At 40.6% G+C, this 24,492-nt stretch overlaps 1 protein-coding gene across 7 annotated transcripts in view; it reads left to right on the top strand.

The window, feature by feature from the left end:
• The window catches only part of LOC124215073 (signal-induced proliferation-associated 1-like protein 1), a 69,504-nt gene that overhangs the window by 42,546 nt on the left and 2,466 nt on the right, over positions 1–24,492 (top strand). For 4 of the 7 annotated variants that reach the window (XM_069134637.1, XM_046617984.2, XM_046617986.2 and 1 more), the window contains 11 exons: positions 18,317–18,518; positions 19,050–19,532; positions 19,687–19,935; positions 20,065–20,460; positions 20,590–20,801; positions 20,911–21,152; positions 21,261–21,367; positions 21,637–21,871; positions 21,999–22,373; positions 22,452–22,718; positions 22,847–24,361. In XM_069134637.1, coding sequence (XP_068990738.1) covers positions 18,326–18,518; positions 19,050–19,532; positions 19,687–19,935; positions 20,065–20,460; positions 20,590–20,801; positions 20,911–21,152; positions 21,261–21,367; positions 21,637–21,871; positions 21,999–22,373; positions 22,452–22,718; positions 22,847–24,361 — 4,274 coding nt within the window. In that variant the 5' untranslated portion in view covers positions 18,317–18,325. Of the gene's footprint in view, positions 1–8,605; positions 8,675–14,060; positions 15,257–17,067; positions 17,548–18,316; positions 18,519–19,049; positions 19,533–19,686; positions 19,936–20,064; positions 20,461–20,589; positions 20,802–20,910; positions 21,153–21,260; positions 21,368–21,636; positions 21,872–21,998; positions 22,374–22,451; positions 22,719–22,846; positions 24,362–24,492 lie in introns of those variants that run through there. The other 3 variants (XM_046617987.1, XM_046617981.2, XM_046617985.2) reach the window with 3 other exon arrangements.

The following is a 24,492-nucleotide window of genomic DNA, read 5'->3' as shown; positions in this document are numbered from 1 at the left end:
ACGTACAGGGTACAGCTGATGATGTGAATTGCGTTTCGAACAACGGCGTAGCGCCGTTCGAATGCTCATATTGCCAAGTATTTCCTATCTTTCATACGTACAACTATACATATAAAAAAATGTATATTTATGTGTGTGTGTGTGTGTAAGGATATCAGCTCGCGCAAATTCCATTCTTGCAGAACCATGCGAAAACAGCTCGCAAGCAATTATTTTGTTTTTGGTTGGGGGGGGGGGTAAGGCATGATTTTGCCTGTCGAAGCACGTTTAGGTTCGGATATCCGTTAGACATTGTAAACGCGTAGTTTTCGGCAACGACAAAATCGGTGGCCTGTCTTTCACTCAGGCGAAGAACGTGTCGGGGAGCGGACGGTTTGAGAGGTGGAAAAGCGCGTATCTGTTTCTTGATTTTCAGTTATATTCGATTCGCGAATGAGAGAAGTCGTCGACGTATCGGGAATATATTGTTCGTTGTACGCGATTTACTTGTGCGATAATAATAATAACAATAATAATAGTAATATACAGTACGACCGTGCGAATGATATAATATATAATTATGCCGTTAATCATAGTGCGCGAGAGTTATTTGCGAGTGATTATTACGCGATAATATTGCGACGCTTGTTTTTGTGTTTCGTTTTTTGCGAATGAGAATTTTTATTCGGTTGTCTGTTCGTTTTTATTTGTGTTTTTTTTTTTTTTTTTTTTTTTTTTTTTTAATTTTGACGATGAGCGAAAGATGAAATGTGGCGAATGTTTTCAAGGAATTGCCAATCTGATCTCGTCATCGTTGTGCGGAATAAAACGACGCGGAAAAGAACCAGTGAAAGAGGTAATTTCTCCGGCCATTGTTTTTTTTTTTTTTTTTCCTAGTTTTTTCTTCTTTTTTTTTCTGGTATCGTCCTCAAATTTATGCACGTGTTTGATATACTCCGGCATCTCTTCGTTCATTCATTCATTTTCGGTTAATTGAATTTCACATGCTCCGCGCGTCTGAAATATAACACATATTGCGTGATCATGCAGATGCATGACTCATCCATCCATTCATGTTCCATAAGAATTTCACGAATTGATGCCTGCGATTTTTGTGATTCTTGTGATTCTTGTTGAAAATTTTCGCTGAATCGTACATTTATCGTGAACTTCGGTGATCTAATGCCGTTACTACGACTGCATTATTTACGAGATAATGAAAGAGGAGGAAAACTTTTTTTTCTCGCAAATTATAAATTGATTAATTTGGGGGGGGGGGGGGGGGGGGGGGGGGGGCTTTACAGTTCGATTCAATTCACCAGAAAAATCAATGGAACGTTGAAAACGGTTCAATATTCACGGTGAAAAGTATTCAGTTATGGATTTATAAAATTTTCGAAAGAATTGCATGTAATTTTGGTTTGTTTTTTTTTTTTTTTTTTTTTCTTATATTTCTATCAAAAACATGTAAAAAATATTTTACAAACACCTACTTGTACAGAATTATATTTATATGTTACGAACTGAATATTTATCGTACACTAAACCAGATGTAAAATATTTAGAAAGATCTTCTCTACTGTGGATCTTTGAAACGAATCGTTTTCTTAGGGCGAATTAAAAAAAAAAAAAAAAAAAAAAAACAAACCAAGCTAATCTTTCCCGTCTTTTTAACGCGTAGTTGCGCTCACCTTCGATTAATTAATTAACCAACTAATCGATTAATCGAAATAATGCCAATAACGCGAATTCTTTCCGAACGATCGATACATACACTCGGTCAGCAGGATTACACCTGTAATCTTTACTCCCGTTTACGGTTAGATTTACGTAGGCTGTCCAGGGTGTGTGTGGGCATCAGGATCGAGAATGACGCGTTGATTCAACGTTCACGGACAAATTCCCGAGTGTCATATTTTTTAATAGATCGCATCATGATCAATGTGCGCGCATTCACGGAGAGATTCAATTATTACGCTTGTTTCCGCACGATTGTTGTTCAATTTTTCGCAATGCCGTACACAGCGTTCCTTCTCTCTCTTCCCGATCCTCGTTTCGTTGTTCCTGATTTTCAATTTTTGGCACGGTGGAGGGAAAAAAAAAAAAACAAAAAAAGGAAAAGAAAAAAAAAAAATTATCGAACGAATAAATAAATCATATAAAACAGAAACGAAATTTGGCGCGAATCCTACGCCGCTGTTTCCGATGCCTGCTGCTGCTGCTGCTGCTTGTACACGCGTTCCGGAATGCGATCCCGGGTGCAGAAGCGCAAGGCGGGAGGGTGGGCGGCCCTTTTCTGCTCCGGAATCTCTCGATGGGCCATTTTTGGGCCCTGAACCGCCGCCCTTTATTCCATGCTGCAGTACAGCGTTACATAAGAAAAGAAAGAAACACACGTGCATGACCGCCTGCTTTTCTCATACCTCGAAGCTTCTTTCTTACGGGAGTAAGGGACGGAGGATATGGTGGGACACGTGGTGGTTGTTGCTCGATGAATCACCAAACCGGCCAAAGGGCCTTTTCGTCATCAGCGTCGGAATTTCGGGGCCCCGCATTCCGACACAATTATTGACCAAAATTTGAAATGGAAGTCCTAGGCTTTTGACCCCTTTTTACTTTGTAATTTTACAGTATTTTTATTCACGGCAATGAAATTATATCCGCACACGATATTATTTTTTTGATAATATTTGCTTTATATCATTGCCCATAACTATTTATATAATAATTATTCCCGTGAATGAAGAAGAGATTGTTAGAATATGTTTGAGTGTCTTTATTTTCTTCTACTCTTTTATGCAGTTCGCATACTCCTCACTCTTATTACTGTTTTTCTCTTCCCCCCTCCCCCCCCCCCCCCCCCCCCTTTTTTTTAAGGGAGAGAGAGAGAGAGAGAGAGAGAGAGTGAAAACTCGATATTCTCATTTATATTTATACTGTCTTAGATTTCTTCGTCTCTGACGTAAGATTTTGCGACCCTATGCACTTCGACGACCACCGGTATAAAAACAAAGAGTACATTAAGCAATTACTTATAATGCGCAAAGCCCTCCGCAGTACCATATTTATTTATCGTTAAACATAACCGAACAAGGCTTGCAATTTGTTTTCAATTCCAGCATCGGTATAGTTGGATTGGCTTTGAGACGTAACGAGATTGCATTATTGACTGAACTTCCAAATTGGTACAAAAGAAGCAAACCGAAACCAACAATGTTCACTTATATCCGATGCAGTAACAAATTCGATCGCTTTGTTTATCGTGAATTGACGGGATAACGTTACCAATTTTTTTATTTATTCATTTTTTTACTCTATGTTTCTATTCAAATTCCCGTTGTTTCCTTTCACTTGGAAAAATGCGTTGGCATACCTCATTACGCGTAAGTACACTCCAACGTCTCACGCGGTGTGTAACTCGTGTCGCCGTATAATTATGTACAGGCAAACGCGTGTAAACTTCGGGTACCTTAGCATCATAGTCTTTTATGTATACGCGCAGGCAATCCCCGATGGCATTCCATGTACGCTTAGGCGGTGACTATTTTATTTACACACACACACAAATATTTGCATGTATAATCGATTGGAATTGAAAGAGTTACGAAGTAGTATTACGTATATGTATATACATATCCCAATGAGAATCGCGTTAGTCATCGAGTCAGATACCTTCGGCATCCAGCTACCTATCCTGTATAGGTATATGTATACATTTCGAATATATATATATATATATATATATATATATATATATATATATCGCATGCGTGCATTGACATTGGCACCGATATTGCGTGAAAATAAATAATTAATATACAGCGAATACGGAAATCGAGGTGTTGGCATTATACGGACAGTATTCAAAGTGCAGTTTGAATCATTGTTTTAATTATTTTAAATCTTTCATCAAGCAGATGAAATTTATCTGATAATTATTTAAAATTTGACTGCAGAAAGTTGTGTTAGGGGAAAAAAATTGTGTACGTGTGAAAGATTTTGCGAAGAAGATTATAGTAATGGAGTTATAAGAACGATGTTAAATTTATAAGTGAAGTTAACGTGATGATATATTTTTAAAACAGTATCATTAACTTATAACCTTGGAATGAATATGCAGGAGTTTACTTTGCTGAATATGATACATAATTTTTGGCTACATTACGATTTACCGGATGCTAAACTCAATTCTAAAATTGGAAAATTATAATTTTCCCTTGTGAAAAGTGTAAAAAAAAAAAAAAAAAAAGAAACAATAAAAAATGTCGACCTGGTTTTTTAAAAATCATATCTAAAATACGTTTTTTCTTTACCGATCTGCAAGATCAAGCCCTTTGCAAATAAAAGTTGAAAAGAAACGACGATTTCGTGCCAAACACTCGAGAAAAAAAAAAGATGCACTCCATTCGCGAGTAAGAAATGAACGCCTTTTGCGTAAGCTGTGCCATACATGACTGATCGAGTGTGCGTGTAATACGTTACGCGTTCTACATATATATATACAGAAAAAAGTTATGACAGACCACCGCTAAGAATGTCTCCCATAAGATTTTCTTTCGAAAGAAACCCATGTGTCGTTTAAGGGAGGGAGGAGGAAAAAATTTATGCTTATAGGTATACATAATATATGTTACGTGAAACGCAGTGCGCGAGTTTCGCGGGACTAACAATAAAAAGATGGTGAAGGAACTTTTTTTTTTTTAAACAATCATATAAACAATACGGTGTGAGGGAAAAAAAAAGAAAAGAAAAGAAAGGAAAGGAAAAACGACCGAAGGGAGGTAGAAGAGAGTCGGATAAGTACCAGACCAGCTGTCGTCGACTTACCGCAGACGAATAATGGACAGAGAGACAGACGGAATCTCTCGAGTCCTGCAGAGCAGCAGGGTTCGATGCCCTACAGGAGAGTCATTCCCATTAGACAGTTGTTACGATTCTGTGCGCGTGTGATTTTATACAATGTACAATGAATTTAATGTGTAAGTTTATTACCGAGCATCGAAGAGAACTAATTTCCATTTGCAAGAAAGTTTTCACACCTCAGCTGCGAGTATATTCCGGTTGAATCAGCGATGGGAATTATATACGTTCGAGTTTCCGGTTATGAATTTGTTGTCGTTTTCAGCGGCTGGAGAAATGTTCAAAGAGCGGTGTAAACGATTCAATATCATATTTCACGCACCGTGTACGGCGGACGGGAAGGATAAAGACAAAAAAAAAAAAAAAACATAAAAAAATAAAATAAAAAGGAATATTTTGTAAGCTCTGAAACAATGTTGTTAAGTCTGTTAGATTTCGAATGATCGTACAGACGTTGCGGAGCTTTACGTGAGATTGAATGAACTGAAATTATTCCTGAAGGACGATTTAAAACGGAATATGATCGTTGGGAGGTTCGATGAATAACGAATTTAAGGCGTAATCTTAGGCCTGAAATAAGATGGTAGGAAGAAGAAGGTGGAGGATGGCGTTTCACCGGCCCGGGGCGACGATGCTCTGGATATGGGAACCTATCATTAGCCCCAGCCAGGATGGACTCCGGTGGCTACACCTCGTAATTAACTCGTACAGTGACCTAACGACGCGTTCGTGTTACATTCGATAATAAAAACAGTATAGTAATAACAAATTAAACGTCATAATCGAAAACAAAAAATAAATAAATAAACAAACAAAGAACAGAGAGAAAAATATTCATCCCGTGCGAAATTCTTCACACTTTATCTACAGAGGCATGTGATGAAAAAACCCCAACAATGAGTTAATTACAGCGTAATTAATTGCGCCTCAGACGCGAATTGAAAGTTGTGATCAAATGAATCTTGATTATATAGGGGATTTAATTATTCTGTACATACGATTTGTTTTCTTTTTTTTTTTTCTTTTTAACACGAATCTGCTAATATTAATATGCATAGCGTCGGTATTTTTTATTACACTAACGTTCAGCGGAAGTTGTATGAATAAATTTTACCCTGAACAAATTTGCCTGCATTTCATGCCTTCAATAATTTTGCACATAGTTGTAGTCGCGTGCTGGGAATCAGAAAATTAGCAAAAGGTCATCTGCGATCGTCTCGATCGCCAGTCTTGGGGTCAGCCGACATTTTTCTTAGTCCACCTCTTTTTCTTTGTGCTTTCTTATCTTGGAAGACTGAAATATATACTCGTGTAATTTTACAAAATCGATTCCCTCGAACTCTACAGCCTCGTGTTACAGAAAATGATTTTTTATTTCTCCTTTTATTTTTTTTTTTTTTTTCTTCTTTGGGTGAATTTTATCAACTTCAACTTCATTGGAGGGAAAAAAACAAAATGTCGCCGACTTCGGCCGTGACATGAATCGGTGGATGATGATTGATCGATTTGAATGTTATTTTCAATTTTTTTTATTCACATTATCTCCGTCAAGTCGGATTACAATTAGACCTACCAGTTTCTCGCCATGCGATTCAATTTTACTAATTTTTTTTCTTACTGCTCGGCTGACCGCCCACGAATAATAAAAAATTACTTCGCAGACGAGACGACCTTCTGCTGTAGTAAAATACCGGAAACTTGGTCTTCGACTCATTGTGTCTGTTTCAGTTTCGTAATTATTCTTCATCATTACTCGCGAACCCAGGTCTGTAAAATTATAATCTACGCAATTTTCAACTTCTTTTTTTTTCTAGTCAGATTAACTAACGAAAAAGCTTTCAAATGACCCTATCAATATATTCAGTTTTAGTTTTGCCTTATACGTGTTGTACGTCAAAACCCGTCGTGCGTGGGACAATTGGATTATATTACATTCCTAACAGGTGAAGTGAAAAAAAATAAAAACGAAATTGAAATAAAAGGCAGTAGCATCGTGGGATGGAGATAACTGTGAACAAGATTATTCGAAATAGGTACTACGGGTATATTATAATTATATTGGCCTACAAATTTCGTCTTGTGTAATAGATATCACGTAGAAAAATGTATTTTCTTCTCGCATCTATTTCTATCCGCAATAAAAGGAAATCGTTGCTCCTAGGAATAGCTATTGTGTATAACATTGTAGATACTAACGCCATCGGCAAAGACAAAACTGTTGATATACGTACATATATTTATTTGTCGTCATGCTCAATGTCTTGCCAACCGGAACTTATACCGTAGCCGTAGGTATTAAACATTTGAAGACACAGACAAACTTTCAAGGGAATTGATCAAGGATTCAAGGCATAATACGCATGGGTAGAGATCGGTACTCGAGATTCGAACAATCGTATGAATTAAGCAGATATAATACAGTGTACACTGTACAAAGTGGGCTTTTTTCTTGAAAATCAATGGGATGGATCTTATTCGTGTGTTTATAATGATTTCCGTATTCAGTAGACTGCAAATTGATGGAATTCATTTCAACTGAATCGTGATAATGATCTCCTGCGTCGTTATTATAATTTAGAAAAAGATTTCCGATACATGTAAAAAAAAAAAGAAGTCATATGGCTGAAGTTAGTAACGTTAACGTAACGAAACATTAGAGAAAAAATCATTGTTGCGCAATTTTCGAACAACTTTGAAGGAGTTGATTTTTGATTTTCGAAAATAAGAATATGGTTTTTTTTTTATCAAGGTTTACTAAATTTCCGACACTGCGAAAGATACGAAGTAACGATGTTTCCTAAACATGCATCGTTACAGTAACGTCAATAACTTTGCCCTCTTGTGCATTTCTTTAGTGAACGTTAAATTGATGGTTTTACAAAGAGTTACCTAACGCTGGCCGTCGGTCGAAATTTCCACCCTCTCGGCAAATTTTCACCCCTGCCTACAATCAATGTCCGTAATAAAACACCGGTGCTTATGACATACTGCACGCGTTTGCCTTACATAACGTATAAAATCTAACTGAGAAACCTGTTTTCGATGCCACGGTCAGTGCCTGCTTGGTTATATCCTCAACGGAACTCGTGTCCTTCGAGGCGATCCCACGCGAATCGTCGAACACTTGACCAGTCACAGGTATATATGTGTTACACGATATGTACTGTACCCATACTCACCTTACGTACAGGAACACAACCAAACATTGTACATACCTGATGCTTCAAAAGCAGGACAGTCCTTGCCTGCACTTTTGAATTTGCGGAAGAACAGGGATGGTGCAGGGTATGGTTGTACTCGTTTGTCAGTTACACCAGTGACTAGGGTGTTCATCGGTCTGGAAAAGCAAGAAAAGTTGGTATTCTCAGGTGTGGAACACCCAGCTGACGTGTTGTAGCAGAAATAAATTCAATGGGAGATCGAACCATCTCCATACTGAAACAAATGACAGCGAAGAAGTGGAGGATGACTGCAAATTGGATCCATGAGAAAAACAGTCACTCCGTATCAGATGGAATGCCACGTTAACTTCCATTGTCACAAAAGTGCCGATAGTCGATTTCAGTATGCTTATTTCACATCGAACCATGTACGAGAATCATTTTCCACAACGTTGTTCACTTTGAATTTAGATTTCTCCGAGTAATAACTTGACTTCATGGATTCGTAAATGCTGGTACTTCGTCTGTTCGACAGGTTCCATTTGGCTCTATGTATATCATAGACCCCCTGTAATTGATCCTTCATTCAAATAAACGATCCGGCCGTGAAAACTATCGAAGCAAATATCCTGGAGTCAGCACAGCAACTGGTCAAAACCAGCGTAACACACGAGGTGCGTATTCGTATGGGTATATATACACGACATGCGCATGTCGCACACACTGGTTTTGATTCACCTGCGGCTCAGGTACGGCCACACCGACTACCTTCCACCTATCAACCTACCCAACATGCGCGTACTCCACCACCCATCGCTTGCACGCACTGCACGCATCGTGCATATTCCCATGAACATACACCAGCTTGGACATCGTCACGCGTCGGATAAACTTGGTTGCACGTACACGCGGCTATGTTCTGTATGAGAGACGAAGCAGCCACTTGAAACCTAGACTGCCGCAGGTTCAGCTCTCTAACCAAACTCCAGACACTGACCGACTAAATGTCACGCCGATGTTTTAACCTCGACCGGTCATTTCAACAAGTTACTATATTTCAGTAATGAGCTTTGTTGAACAGTAGTGTGGTTGTTTCGTAGTGAGAACTCACTTGCCAATATGCTCAACTTCGATTGATACGTCATTTTTTTGCGCATCGCTGTCTTTATAACGTCATGGGCACATTTTGGGGGGGAAAATAATTGGTACCTTAGTAACCATACCCGTGGGATTCTTGGCATTTTATCACAGTGATCTCAGAGTATGGAAAACTGATTGTGAGAACTATGATGTGACAGTTCGTTGGTACTTGGTGAACATCGGTACCATTCTTTTATACGAGTTTCGTACATGATAGTCTAGACCGAACTTTTGCTCTATCGATCTTGTTCAACGATTGCTCGATTTGAGAATTACGATTTTAACCCACTGAGTATATGATGTGTTTGCAACGTGCAACAACAAATACAAGTAGCTCCGTTTAATTTACGTTAAGAAGCAGACACCGCATGCGTTGAATGATATGTACCGGTGTACAAGGTAACCTGTACGATTATACTGATCTTGTGGAGCTCAAGAGTGATTTTCCTCCATTGGGTCGATATGTATACACAGTGATTGTCGTTTAACGATATATACACACAGGTACGTGTATGCGAATATCGTTGGCCTACTCTGGCTGACCGGAGCCTCTCCCGAATAAGTACTTTGCATACGAGATCGCTTGCATAGGTGTACATATGCGTGTATATTATACGTATGTACGTGTAAGCTCTGGACTTGTAGAAAGAGACGGAGAAACGAGTGCCTTCCGGCGTATATAAGGCGACGACGCGACGCACATTGCTCGCGAGATAAGATCTTTGCTACAACAGCAGCAGCAGCATCGATGTATGCAACTGGCGGTGAACGCGGATATCGTGCTCGGATCGAATCGCGAGAAGTCAGGTAAAAAGAAAACAAAAACAATTGGACCAATGATCTCTAACGGACGTGAAACACAACACTAAAGAGAATATAAACGGAAATCGGAACGAGGAATGCGTAAAATGAAAAGAAATTTTCAAAAAACCAACACCGATGATAACCGAGCGTTGCGATTTCTAACTCGTTTTGCCGGTGCCAAATTATTTTTTTATTATTACCGAAGCCAAGTAAAATTGGCGTGCAAAGAAACACAGCGTAAGTGCATTTTTTAAATGAACTTTGAGTCAACTGATGATAACCTGGCTTTGTAGTTGGTGTATATTTTCGAAAGTGATAGAAATAGCCGGATCGTTGAAAAATGTATCCATTCGAATGCGAGGCACTTTCATGGCAGAATATATACGTTATTTTTATATCCTCGGCATGGCTTACTATTTAGTTTCAGTCGTAAAACATGTCGCGTCGTCGAGAACGTATCTACTAAATTATTACAGTAACTATTACGTAGTGCGTGCAACGTTTAGTGTATACCCATCATAGTTATGTAATCCTGATCTGGATAGGATTTCAGAGCCGCTGAAGACGATCATAGCGTATAACCCTCCCGTCAGAATTTTATGGCACTCGAAACTCATGAAACGGATATAACGCAGGGTGAGGTTGCCTGGCGTCAGTCTTTTACATTATATACTTACCGACAGCTTATCGCGTATAGTTGTATTACATAACGATGTAAAAGTGCATATAGACGCTTTGAAAAGTGATACGGCAGAAGATACGACACTTCCAAACTACAGGGTCGGGTAATGATCCGAAGTGCCTTTTCAAACGTTCACTGAACGTGTAAAACGTACATATTTCTGGTGTGAAATATAATATCAGCGTGCCCAGGAGGAGAGGCGCGTTTTGGGACACGTGGACCATTCGATTGGTCTTCGGTCGACTTTGGAACGAACTTAACGAGTCCGCGATCGAAAACGGCACCTCGGTGAATGCAGGTCTCGTTTCGATGTTGTCTGCTGTACCATAGGCCCTCTTGGCACATATTCCAATTATAGCCTAAGCCAACGGCATGCACCGGGTACCGGTTCATCCTATCGCGGTACGGCTCTCTCTCGAGTAAGAGACGGGCGGCGTTCTCAGCGTTCCTCTCGGTTGTACACGCTTATCCGGGAGGTAAACCACCGTGGGAGTACGCTTTACGAGTACCCAACCGTTGAATGAACCTCGTCTTCGCAGCCTTAGTTACCCGCCTATCTATATATACGTACCCACCTAGCTACCCTCGATGTAGTTAATGCTGCGCCCAGAGTTACCGTATTATACGTATCATGTACTAGCGAAAAGCACCGCGGGTTGTCATTTACACGAAGAAACAACCAACGCGCGGAGTAATTGGCTGGTCAATTTTTATTACACTCGAGAGAAACTCGTTAATCATCTTATACGTTGAATTAACATATCGAAATTCTTTGGGCAACGATAATTATACGTGTTGTGTACCGGGACAATCTCTTGAAACTTGAAAATCAACCGCGCATGCGCGAGTTTTATCGGTTGTTCGTGCAGGCTGCCCATCCTGAGTTTTCAGCTGTCAAACTGTTTCTGTCGGCGATCTGGTTGATGTGAATTTTCGAGGTCAGAATATCAAATAATTGAGGCAGCGACTCGGAAAGGTTTGGAAAGCATTTGTTATTTGCTCGGAAAATTGATTCTTCAAAGAACGGTCGGAATTTAATGCTTATGCTCTTTGAAAATTCAAACGTACTCATTTTTCATACGTTGGCACGCCTGCGTCGCAGACAAGAATTACGTGGCGGGACGATTTCGCCGACCAATGAGATTTAATTATTTAGCGCATGATCGGTTGATTTTCAAGTTTCCAAGAGATTGCCCCGGTATGTACAATATGTACAGGGAACGACTCTGTGTTTCCTGGTGATTTTTACATACCTACTACTTACCGTATACATCGTGTGATCAGGGGATGACGGAAACGCGAAATGTTTGCACCTCTAATAATGATGAAAGGGACAGGATTTAGGAAGCCAAAAATATTACGCTATACCTGTGAACTCGAAAATCGGGCGTGGAACGGTGTGTCGGAAACCCTTCGAAGGTGGAGGAAGTTGTAGGTATTTTCTGCGGCCTGGTTCGAGGCCTCCGAAAAAATATATATAGATCCCGTTTCCTATGTGCACATATATAGTGTGTGTGTATAACGCTCGATAAATAACACGACATCCCGTCCGCTTTTCAGCTTTTGAAATACAAACCCGTGTAGGCGGAAGCGTCAGCTAAATTGATCCCTTCACGAATAGTCCTCTCCTCTCTTAATTCCCTTCTTCATTCCGAGTCCATCCCCCCCATTCTATCCACCGCATAAAAAGACCGTTGTGTGATCCTTAATCGCGCCTGTATCGAGTGTCGATTTCCGAAGCTGATGCCGGGTTTCTTTTCCTTTAGACATTCAACGGCAATCAGTTATAAGGGTACAGGAGTTGCTACTGGTTCATTTTCTGTGAATATTGTTGCTACGGTTAATTGATGCAATATAACATTATAAACTTGAAATAATTAAATATAACGAAGACATGGTGTGGCAGGAGAGCATAGTTACAGCATAACAGCACATGTTAATTTAACGGTAAAGTATGTTTTTTTTCTCTACGGTGAACCTGTGCTTTTGCAAAAGAAGAAAAACAAGAATAAAACGAACCCTTTACGGTTTGCAATTACGGTCACATGTATGAAACGTGGTGCAGGTAATAAACTTCAGCACATGTGTGTGGTCACGTGGTGCGGACATGTATGGAGCAGTAATTCGCAGGTAACTGGTCTTGTCTCTGGTAGGTTGTTGTTGCAATGTGCGTCGTCTGTGCGACGACTGTCACACTAGTACACGGTTGTTGTTCCATAGAACCCGATTATGACTGCGTCGATTGCATCAACTCGCTGGTTTCATGGTGTCAATATCCAGTAGCTGCATAAATTACATTTAACATCAATTACGCGATACTGGAACAGGATGCGAAAAATAAATGTTTTGACTTTTGATACGTGGAATGCCGACCGCCGCGTCGGCCGGATCCTAATTGATATGCTCAATTTTACAAGGATCCGTACGTTTTTTCTATTTTTTATTTATTTTTTTTTTTTTTTTTTGGAATCGATTGATTGCGATCGAATTGATTTACGGATTCCCCGACTATGATATTAATGGAAAAACCTCTGCAGGGTACATAATTATTGTTTTTTTTTGTTTTTTTTTTTTTCTTTCTTTTACCTCCTTTACCTTATTTTTATTACATGGCAGTTGGTAAAAGGCGTTTGGTACAAGGTATACGTATACATTAAACGCAGAAGACTGACGGTTGTGTGGGTTAATTGATAGTCGGGAAGATCCTCGCACTGTCAGTCATTGTCGTAAAATTTGTTCAAAAATATTTCAGATATTATTATATAACTGGTTTCTCTGAGCTGTCTTGGCTAGGGTACCTGATGCGCCGCCGCGTGGTGGATTTTATTTTTTATTATCCCGCGGTGGCGCCTCGAGACTCGGATACACACACGACGGCGCACAAGGTCGAAACGTTTAACCGAAATATTTCATTTAAAAAACCGGCCTCTTCCTCACTCGCGTCATTACGACGGTGATATTGCCGGGTCGACTTATTTGTAAACAAAAAAATAAATTTCAATGAAACGAAACGATGTTGGTACTGCAGCGATTTCGTTACAGACGTTGTAACCGGCTAACGTGCCACGATCGTGTGTGTTCGGTGTAAATGTCAATGAACAGCTGACCGGACGATCGCGTGTCAAGAATTCTTTCTTTTTTTTTTTCCTCTCTTGCCTACTTTATTTTTAAAACTTCATTCCTATTTTCAATTTCAATCGCGGACGCTCCTAAATCTCGAAATTGATTTTCGGAGCTACATTATACTCGTATTATGTACACTCGGAGAAACTGAAGAATATCAAATCTACTTGTACAGTGTACACTTTTAATTCGGGACGTTTGGAACGGATTATTTTTTTTTTTTTTTTTTTTTGGAACTGCAGTCTTGAATTCTTTCGTATAAAATTATTTGTTTCTCGTTTTTGGTTTGGTTTCTACATACCTGACTGCAGCAGCGTGGAATTATCGCAGCTGTTTCGGTGCATAGAAGAGCGGAGCTGAGGTTCTAACCACGCATTAAAGGGACAGAAGGCAGTGATTCGTTGGGTAGGCAGCAACGTGACTGCAGGTTCCATCCTGAGATAATGAGGCGTGCCCGCGGCTCTGGTTCTTTTTCCTTCTCTGGGACCTTCTGACCATACCGCTTTCCTCGTTCTTGGAATTGGAATGCGATGAAACTACGCAGTAGCTATGCGAGGATCGACATTGTTGTGTCGTCCTTCATCCGGTCTTTGGACCGGGTTACGTGCTGCAGGGAATAGAAGATAAAAGTTTCTATACGCGACCATCGAGGAACAGCTATGGATGGCATTCGCGCAATGTTCAGTCCCCGAGCTCTGCCGCCCAACTTGGTGTTCGTTTGAAATTTGGTCCCGGCTACATTCCAAATGAATACCACACCGAGACACTTGAGATTTCCCTGTTTCCATCCTTATTCGATTAGTCGGGTTGATACCGCTGATGCGGTACGTTGTGACTCTCAGGAAACACGTTCAATTCATTTGTCTTCCAAACGACGTTTAATAGGGTGATATTAATTGCAACCCAGGCTCTACTTTGCCGTTCTATATGCATGTAGCTATGATGGACGGTTACGCCTGGAAATTTAGGTCATGCTTAAACCATGTAGAGGCATTGACATTTAACTCCTGAGTGAGAGATCTCAGAATACAAATATCAGGAGATCATTTTGTAACACCAAGTTTGATTGCCTAGCTTATTCTTTGTAATTTCTTTGGGTGTGCAATTAAAATCGAATTATTATCGAAATGCAGTAAAGAAATTATAGGGCAAAAATTCTTGCTTCAATATCGACGGAGAATTGTGTAATTCAGTTTTTGTTTCACCTTTTCTGGTACGCACGATCGCAATATACGATTGAGTTTGTAAAAATCAATTCCAAACACTGCTCGAAAGGAAAAAGAGTAACTGTGTTATTGGTACCGGAAATTTTATACCAGAATTTGTTGTGCTTATAATTGTTTGAATATTATCATGAGTTTTTTTTTCCCCTCGTATGCAACTTCTGGAAACAGTGGTCGTTTTTATGGGTCAACTGAAAGCGACAGATAGCAGCTACCCTACCCCCATCAATTACGAGAAGCTAGCTACTGCAGCAACAGCTCACACCCATCCTGAGCGATCAATGGCAAGTTTGGTAGAAGAATTAACCACCGTGGTAACAAAGGCGAACGTGATAATGAAGTGTGTGGGTGGGTGCGTGCGTGAATGCGTGACGAAGAATCACTTGACACAACAAAGGGTGATGGAAATCAGAACGGACCTCCCGTTAGACCCGCATTACCGGTGTTCGATTCCATCCCCTCCGGGAATAATAACCATTTTTCATTCTTCGCTGCAGACTTCCAAACTTATGCTCGTTCCGCTGGTGCCGGTCGATGGCAGCCCTTGTCTACCGTACTCTGTACAACCACGTGACGCACTGCAGAGGGTGTAGAAACGTTGATTGTAGGGTCGTCCGATCCCTCGGATATGGGAGCAGAATTCTATTAACACTCTCGACCCTGCGGTGCGCAGATGTGTGACATGTATTTTATACATGTATCCGTCTTCGCACGTTTTACGCGTTCGTCTCGCGAAACGACATGCGATACGAAGGGTGGACGTCGGATAATGACAGATTAAATTTTGTGGGTGGATTTCCCGTGAAAATTCGAGACTAAAGTTCCTTTGCAGGAAATCCGAGGGATTAATAGTTTTCGAATTACAGGGAATTTCGTGATTCGCCAATCGGGAGACTGACACGTGACTCGTTGGGACGCATGCGCAATAAACGTGAGCTCCTTATTGGTTGTAGAACTTCCAAGCTCTGTAACTCGAAAACTATCGGTCTCTCGAAGTTTTGGTAAAGAAACTTCGGTTTCAGATTTTCACGAGGAATCTAACCCCCATAGATCCAATTCTTTCTTCTTTGACTACGCTGTTAGACGGGAGGAGCACAAATCATGCACTAACGTTGGATTAGTTTTTCATTGCTCAATTTCATTTTTTATTATAGTTATGTAGGTATCCTTGGTGGATATGTATTTTTCATTCACCAGTCAAATTTTTGGAAAAATTTTAGTCTCCTTTGTGGTTATTTTTCAATCATTAATCTAAATTCATTTATATATTTAATTTCTGATGAATCCGAGCGCTGTGAGGTTATTGAACTTTTTTAGACTCACTTACTTACAATGAGATATGTGCAACGTGTATAACGTGTATCGAATAGATAAGGAATTTTCCCGGATGGGCACGAAATACCAACGACTTCCTGCTTTCCCCACACGAACAGTTTCGTGCGAGATCTTTGTATCGAAAAAAAAATCCTTTGACTATAAGAATCCTCTAGTAAAAATTGCTCCCATCCTCGTACTGAAAGGTTTAATTATCGAACTTCGTTACGGACGATCGCACGGTTCTCTCTATTTCAGGCGACGTCCACCCCAAATTAGAGTCTGATATCTGAAAATCGTAGAAAATTCTTGTACTAAATCTGTCGCATAAAGAGGAAAGCGATGGGCAGACAACGGCGCCGCGATCTTCGTTCCAAGATGAGCAATCAAAACATGCCGAACATTGCGAGCATAGCTCGTTGGAAGTAGAACGAAGCTAATTAACGTATACGAAGATGAGATTCTTGCGGACCGAGACGGCGCCATTTTTAGAAGCTGTTCCATATGAGTTCAAACATATAAACCGCACTGCAATCAAAGATGGCCTCGTACCGTTGCTCCTTTGTAAACCTACCTAGATTTCACATTTATCTACCTCTAAACGCAATTTCTATATTCGAATATTACCCAATTATAGAAATCCTTATGTAATCTGTCGCGTGCAATTGGGTTTCAAAATTTTTAGGCTAATAAAATTTGTATCACGCGATATCTGCTAGTATGAAGCTTTATTAACGATCATGTAACGAATTTCCATCTATAGCTCGATCTCAACCGTCAAGCGTACGTTGCAAGAAGTTATTCCTTTCTGAACGAATTTATTACACATACGATACTCGTTTTCAAATATCGATAATTTTCCTGTTTTTATTTCTGCAACGCCAGTATATAATCATAATAACGTATTATTCTCATGCACGAAGTATTTTTCAGTCGAGTAACCGATTAAAGTTGGGCAAATTAACTCGCAGGGCATAGTCGTCAGCACCTTTGGGGCATATGTAATCTTATCCGTAGAGTCATGAGAGCCGGATTATATCCACACGAGGTTGTAAAAATGACATAAAGAGATGAAAGGAAAGAAGAAATAAATTTAAAAAAACGGAGGGCCGGAGGGGAGAGGAGAAATGTCCCACTAGCGTAATTAAAAAGTGGCAAGACCACGGAAAAAGCCTCTCAACGAAATGAGCGAACGTGTATACAACGAACCACAAGGACTGCCCTCATCATCCCTACGTGAAAAACACGTAGACATACATAGGTATATCACATGGATAATTTTATTTTTCAATTTTTATTTCCACATGTACATTTTAGGTATATGTATAGATGGTGTGTAGATCCATGTGTACCATGTGTACCATGTGTAGAGAGAGCGCGTTGGTTCTCTTGGGAGGTATCTAATTAGCTGTCCTACTTTGGTCTTGTTTAGAAGCACTTAAATTTAGAATAGCTCGCTAACCATTATTACTACTCCTGTCTCGTGACACGTATATATGTAACACTACGAAACTTATTCGGAGGCACAATAATAAAAAGTCGCTGCATTCGCACGTGACTTTTTCGCTATGTGCTTACGTACTATGTACTCGTTCAACGAAGTCTAATGTACGTAAACGTATGACCAAGCTTGTATACAATTATAAGTGGAAGTGGCTGAGAAGACTGGAAAAAAAGTTTTTTCACGACGTTATCAGAGGGTGGCTTTCGAAACTGGGTCACAAATATCAACTAAAACAGTACCTCGACGCTTCTTTCTCCACTCTTCTTGTTAAGGTTTACCATCAGTTCGTTCGAATGTTAAAGAGACGAACATTCCCCCCTTGGTTCAATTATTACAAAAATGATACGAATTTTTATGTTACACATCTCCTCACATTTATTATAGTTAAAAAATCAGTAATCATCTGGGTGTTAATGCAAATACTGTACTACCTGTATTTAATAGTTCTGATTTGTGATCAATGATTTCCCTTATTATTGTCTTATTGTCAAACCTACTCATATTTTACATCTTATTTTTGTTACAGAATGATGAGATGATCGCGAGTCTTCCAGTAAACAGCGGCGGTGGCGGCGGTGGAGGCGGTGGCAGTAACGGGGGACCGGGGAGCCGTGTGGGACGCAGTCTAGCACTTCATCGTTCGAATTCCAGTCTCGAGCTGCCCCACAGTCCGGACCCAGCTTCTCGTGTTCCCGACACTCCTCTTCGCCGAGAGTATGGCTCCCACGGTAAATATTACATGGTTTTAATGAAATATTGAGGGACACTTTCTTGTTTTTTTCTCTTTTCTTTTCTTTTCTATTCCAAGTGCACGGTCAGTCCCGGCTGTAGTTCTTATCGCGTGCTTTACGATTTCCCTGCAACTGATTCAAAGTGAATTTTGCTTTGACATTCCGTGATTAAATGTTGAACATTTCAATGCTTTCACGTCAATTGCGAACTTTGACCTAAACATAGAGAGGATGAAAATATTGCGCTTTATGGTAAAACTGTTTATATCTACGAGATGTGTCTGAAATGGATTGAAATAAAAATTTCACCATGCTACGGAAATTTTTAAGATTTTGTTGGTACTTTGAAAATATTGAAAAATCACCGACAGACTCGGATTAGCAAAATATTGTGTTAGAAACGCGACTCGGCATATTCTGCTATGAAACGTTAATAATTGGGAATATGACTAGAATAGAAAATCTTGATCCTCGTGTGTAACGTACGTGACAAATGTTCGTAATAACACATAATATATCCTGCTTCAGGGAGCATCGATGTCGTAGCGCAGTCGGTACCAGTTGGAGAAAATTTCTTCGCTGCAATGCTCCAGGACTTTCGTTCCCCGGATCAGCGAAGCCCAAGTTCGAACGCGGAGCTTCTCCGTCGGCTGCAGGACGGCCAGTCGCCGGACACGGACGAGGTGTGCGGGCCGACCGGCTCCAGTCCGAAGTTGCGACTGAAACTGAATCGCTTCTGGAGCGGAAAACCTCCACGCGGCGTCGACCAGGAACAATGCCAGAACCCGGCTAGTCCTTCGGTGTCCGCCGACGTCGAGGAGAGACACAGAAGACGCGCTTTCGCCCATTACGATTGCCAATCTCTCACCGCTAATCTTGGCTATGCCGCCAAACTCAGGGGCATCCTTTTGGCCAGGAGGCGAAACACAGCCACCGGAGCCTCTGCTGCCAGTTCGCTCCGAGCGTCAACCCCTGACGAAGCTCCAGAGGATGACATCGGCGATGGGAAAGGTTAATTTCTTTTATTCTGATAAATGTTGTATGCTGGAAGTGGTTGTGGGTTGTTGAATGGCACTATGATCTGATCATGATTTGGTCAGATTTGGTTGATTTGGTTTTTATTAATACTCTAACCCGTGGTTTCATTTTTCTACGATCATACCAGGCAACGAGCTTTTGGAGTCCTGTCCGTTCTTCCGGAATGAAACGGGCGGTGAGGGTGAGCGAGAAGTCGGCTTGACTCGCTGCACGATGGCGAACGGAATTCATCGACCTCCGTTAGCCTACGGAGTATCCGTTCTTGAACCACCGCCGGGTGAAACTCTGTGGAAACACACTTGCCCTCTTCAGAGAAGACCGTTGCCGATCGAAAGCGTCGACGATGGAGCTCACTATTACCGGCGATACTTTTTGGGTAAATTCGTGCTGACAATTGTAACGCGAAACTTGCATTTAAAGCGTAGTAATAATCGCTCAAGTCACAATTTGAGTAACCCAACAAGCATGCTCGTTGACTGATTATAATTTTTCTACTTTCGGTCAGGTCGGGAACACCAGAACTGGTTCGGCATGGACGAGCAGCTTGGGCCGGTCGCCATAAGCATTCGAAAGGATTCGAATCAGTACCGAATAATAGTTCGAACATCCGAGCTACTGACTCTTCGCGGAACAGTTCCCGAGGAGGCCTTGGGAATAAGACCGCAAGGTAGATCGCCGATGAGAGAAATCCTTGAGTTGGTCGCTCCGGAGGTCCAACTTGGATGTCTTAAGCTGGGAACACCCGCGGCCGAGGAAGCTGTCGCAAGATTGGACGAGCAGGGACTTTCCAACAAGTATAAAGTCGGCGTTCTTTACTGTAGATCCGGTCAAAGGACTGAGGAAGAAATGTACAATAATCAACATGCTGGACCAGCATTCTTAGAATTTTTAGATACTATGGGTAAGAACTTATTTGCTCATTGTCGATTCTCTGTTTAATGTTAATTATTCTTCATTCGATGTGACATTCGAAGATGCTATTGCGTTCAACGGTGCGTCTAATGTGGTTCAATGTAACGTCTCTACGTAGGCCAAAGAATAAGACTGCGCGGTTTTGAAGGATACAAAGCAGGCTTGGATACCAAAACAGACTCGACCGGCACTCATGCTGTCGCTGCGAGCCACAGAGGTGTGGAAGTTACGTTTCACGTATCTACCATGCTTCCTTTCACACCTAACAACAGACAACAATTGCTGAGGAAAAGACACATCGGAAATGATATTGTCACCATAGTCTTCCAGGTGCGGTATCGTGTATACCTTTAGTTTCTTCGATGCTGTGTGTTGAACTTTTCCATGGTCTTCTACACATATTCTGTGTAAGTGAATAAAAATTTCATCTTTTCTACAGGAACCAGGAGCGCTCCCATTCAGTCCTCGCAGAATACGATCTCAGTTTCAACATGTGTTCATCATTGTAAGAGCGATTAATCCGTGCTCGGAAAATACACAGTACGCCGTTGCTGTTTCGAGAAGTAAGGAAGTCCCCATATTTGGGCCACCCATTCAAGCAGGCGCTACTTTTAGCAAAGGAAAAGGTTTTGCTGATTTTATCCTTGCAAAAGTAATAAATGCCGAAAACGCTGCGCACAGGTAATTATAACAGCGACGATACAGCGTGTAAGCTGGTATTTAAAAAAATGGTGAATACAGTTTTCTTATCGAATCAATGTACGAATTTTGTGTATGGTTTTTTCGCAGATCTGAAAAGTTTGCAACAATGGCTACCAGAACGAGGCAAGAGTACCTCAAAGATTTGGCTACGAATTACTCATCTACCACTGTTGTTGATACCGGACAAAAATTTTGTAAGTGCGATGCTATACTGTTGTAGAACTATAGAGATATCCTAGAACCCATATTACGATTCTTCCTCTACTAGAATTGGAATTACATTCTTTGATTATGCATCATCTACTGATGATAAGTAGTAAATTAAACGTGATCAAGATGTTCCAAAGTTATAAGTTCAGGAACGCTAATAACTGTTTCTCTACATTTGTTCATTTCGTTTTGCGAAAAACGAGAACGAAATTCTAAAACTGTTGTAATTAAATTAATATTCTTTTTTCTTTAGCTATGCTCTCGTTCAGCAGTAAAAAGAAGGTACCAATTCGTCCTCGCCTGTCGTGCGACGCGACACAGCGAGGAGGTATATGCTGGCAAGTGATTTTAGAAGACAGCAATCAAAACACAGACTGTTACCTAGGCATAAGTGTAGACACAATAGTTTTGATCGAAGAACATTCACGACAAGTTGTATTTGTAGCTGCTTGCGTCAGCATCCTTGGTTGGCATGCCCAGACGAACAGGTAATAATTCTTCAACATTTTCAAATACCTAAACGTTGATAATTATCAAATATCGATCTGCTCTTGGCTTAGCTTAATTAACCGATGCCATTCAAGTAATAAATATTCCCAATCTGTTTTGTTTTAGCCTGAGGCTTTACTATCACCAAGGTGAATGCGTGACGATTCACGTTCGTGGTGACTATGGAGAAAGGGATGAGTTGATGGAGATCGTTTCGCGATTACGGGCTGTAACACAAGGATTCCCTGCTTCCGAGTTGTCACTCAAACGGAATAATTTGGGTCAACTAGGTTTTCACGTTCAACCAGATGGCGTTGTCACCCAAGTTGAGAGCATGGGACTTGCTTGGCAGGCTGGACTCAGGCAAGGATCAAGGCTGGTCGAGATATGCAAAGTTGCAGTTTCAACCCTGAGTCACGATCAAATGGTTGATCTTTTGAAAACCAGCGCACAGGTTACAGTCACTGTGGTGCCACCAATGCCTGACGGCAACCCACGAAGGTCAGTTTACTAAAACTGAAAAAATTTAAGCTGCATTATTGATAGAATCAGCAGTGAATGATATTATGCTCTTTTCAGAGGGTGCACTTTGCAAAACTGTCAATACTTGTCAAATAACTACGAAGGTGATTACGAGAATGTCACAAATCCTGACAGCACTCCGACGCAACAGACTGCTATGTCACACCAGAGACGCTACGACAGATCTTTCAGTCCACCACGGTCAAGTAACAGCTCTGGATATGGTACAGGTTCCAGTTCGAGATCTTTCAATGATCCAAGATTTCCTCTTGAAGGCACCATGACAAGCAGCAGCAGTGGGCACAGCAGCGCCGACGATAGATGGTAATTCAATTTTGATGAATACCTGCAAGTACTAATTCAGGTCCACATACTTGTAAAAACGATTTTTATATGAACATGATTCAAGTGTTCTTACCGTTTAAGTTAAGAAATATTACTTTTTCCAACAGGTATGAACTCCTGGAGCCACAAGAACATGATACCAATTTACGCGTGGACGGAACGCCTCCGCCGCTTCCAGCTAGACAAAACTATCAAGTATTAACGGGGAACAAAAACGGACCCACTCAAAAAAAGGAAAAGGAACATGGTCACTATGCGACGACAAAACAGATGGTCGAAAGTACCAGCAGTAGTGCGAAGTACCACAACCATGAACATTATTCAAAAGAGAGTAATTATATGTCACAAAGAGCTTTGGAAAATAGTAGACATGAAAATTATCAGAGAATTGAAAACATGCAACGTAGTCAAGAACCTACGTCAAACTACGTCAAGCTTCAGAAAGAAAAATACGAAATTAAACAAGAAAACGTTTACGCGTCGCATAGAGATTTGCATAAAAATGAAAACCACGGTCATCAGAAATTAACAGTTTCGAATTCATTACCACTAGCTCAAAACGCTACTTACAGTTTACCAAAATCCGGAAGCAATAATAATCTGGTGAGATTTAGTGATTACGAACAATCAACGCCCGACAAAGGGAACGTCAAGTATGAACAGGGCCTGAAAGCGAATGAAAGAAACTCGAAATTTGATATATATGATGTGAAAATTAATGACAGGAATGGAAAATGTGAACATCACGATAATAAAACTAATGATAAGCGGATTTACAATTACGAGTTCGAAGAAGTACATTCTGAACTCAGGAAAAGCAAGTACGAAACTGAGGTTGTTCAGAGTGACACAAAGTACGGTATAGACCATCAACATCATGGCAAGAAAGCAGAACAAATTGATATCAACAGAGATATAATAAGATACGAGATTCCACATGAGTTTAAAGTCGGTGAGAAGGTGACTTGCTTAAAAACCAGTATCTCAGAGAGGCCAGTGCCTCACAAAGTTGAATACAGACAAAAAGACATTACTTCTAGTTTACCTCCGGATACGAGAATGACTGACGGGAATTCAACTGATATTTCGACACTTCCGAGTGAAGACGAGTTGTCAAATGGTTCCGGAAACGTATCGCCCAGATTGCGTAGAGCTAATCGACATCGAGGTGGAAATTTAACGCCGTCAAGTGGTAGTTCTAGAAATCAGAGCCCGAGGCCAAAACCTGGAGCTAGAAATTCACACAGGAATTCAGCCAATTTATCGTCTAGTACACTGCAAGAGGATTTAATGAAGTTGATAAACCCTGACTACATTGCTGATGATATGCAGCTATCAAATAATCCTATTCCAAATAACAATGTACCTACTATTATATCGAACAATCAAAACTCAAACAAATTGAACAATAATATGATTGAGATACAGAATCGATGTAGATCGAGGGAAAATTTATGTGGAAACAGCACCTCAACGCTGAGCGTCCTGCCAACAAATGGACAGGAAAATGGAAACGTCTCGGAAGTGATTTTGACGATGGCCCGGCCTGCTACTGTGATCTCTAATGCGAGTACAGCATCTAGCCCTGCACCGAGTGAAAACAAATTATCCAAAGAGGAGAGGTGAGGCAGTTGAACTTTTACTGAATAACTATTATTGTTAAAGTGCGCAATCCTTTGGCACTGTACTCTATCTTCAATAAATCATCGATCGATATACTAACCCTGAGAATAAATTTAAAAAAAAATATTTC

The sequence above is a fragment of the Neodiprion pinetum genome, chromosome 3 (genome assembly GCF_021155775.2).
Source record: "Neodiprion pinetum isolate iyNeoPine1 chromosome 3, iyNeoPine1.2, whole genome shotgun sequence".
Lineage (NCBI taxonomy): Eukaryota > Metazoa > Arthropoda > Insecta > Hymenoptera > Diprionidae > Neodiprion > Neodiprion pinetum.
This window is presented reverse-complemented; position numbering and strand designations above follow the sequence as displayed.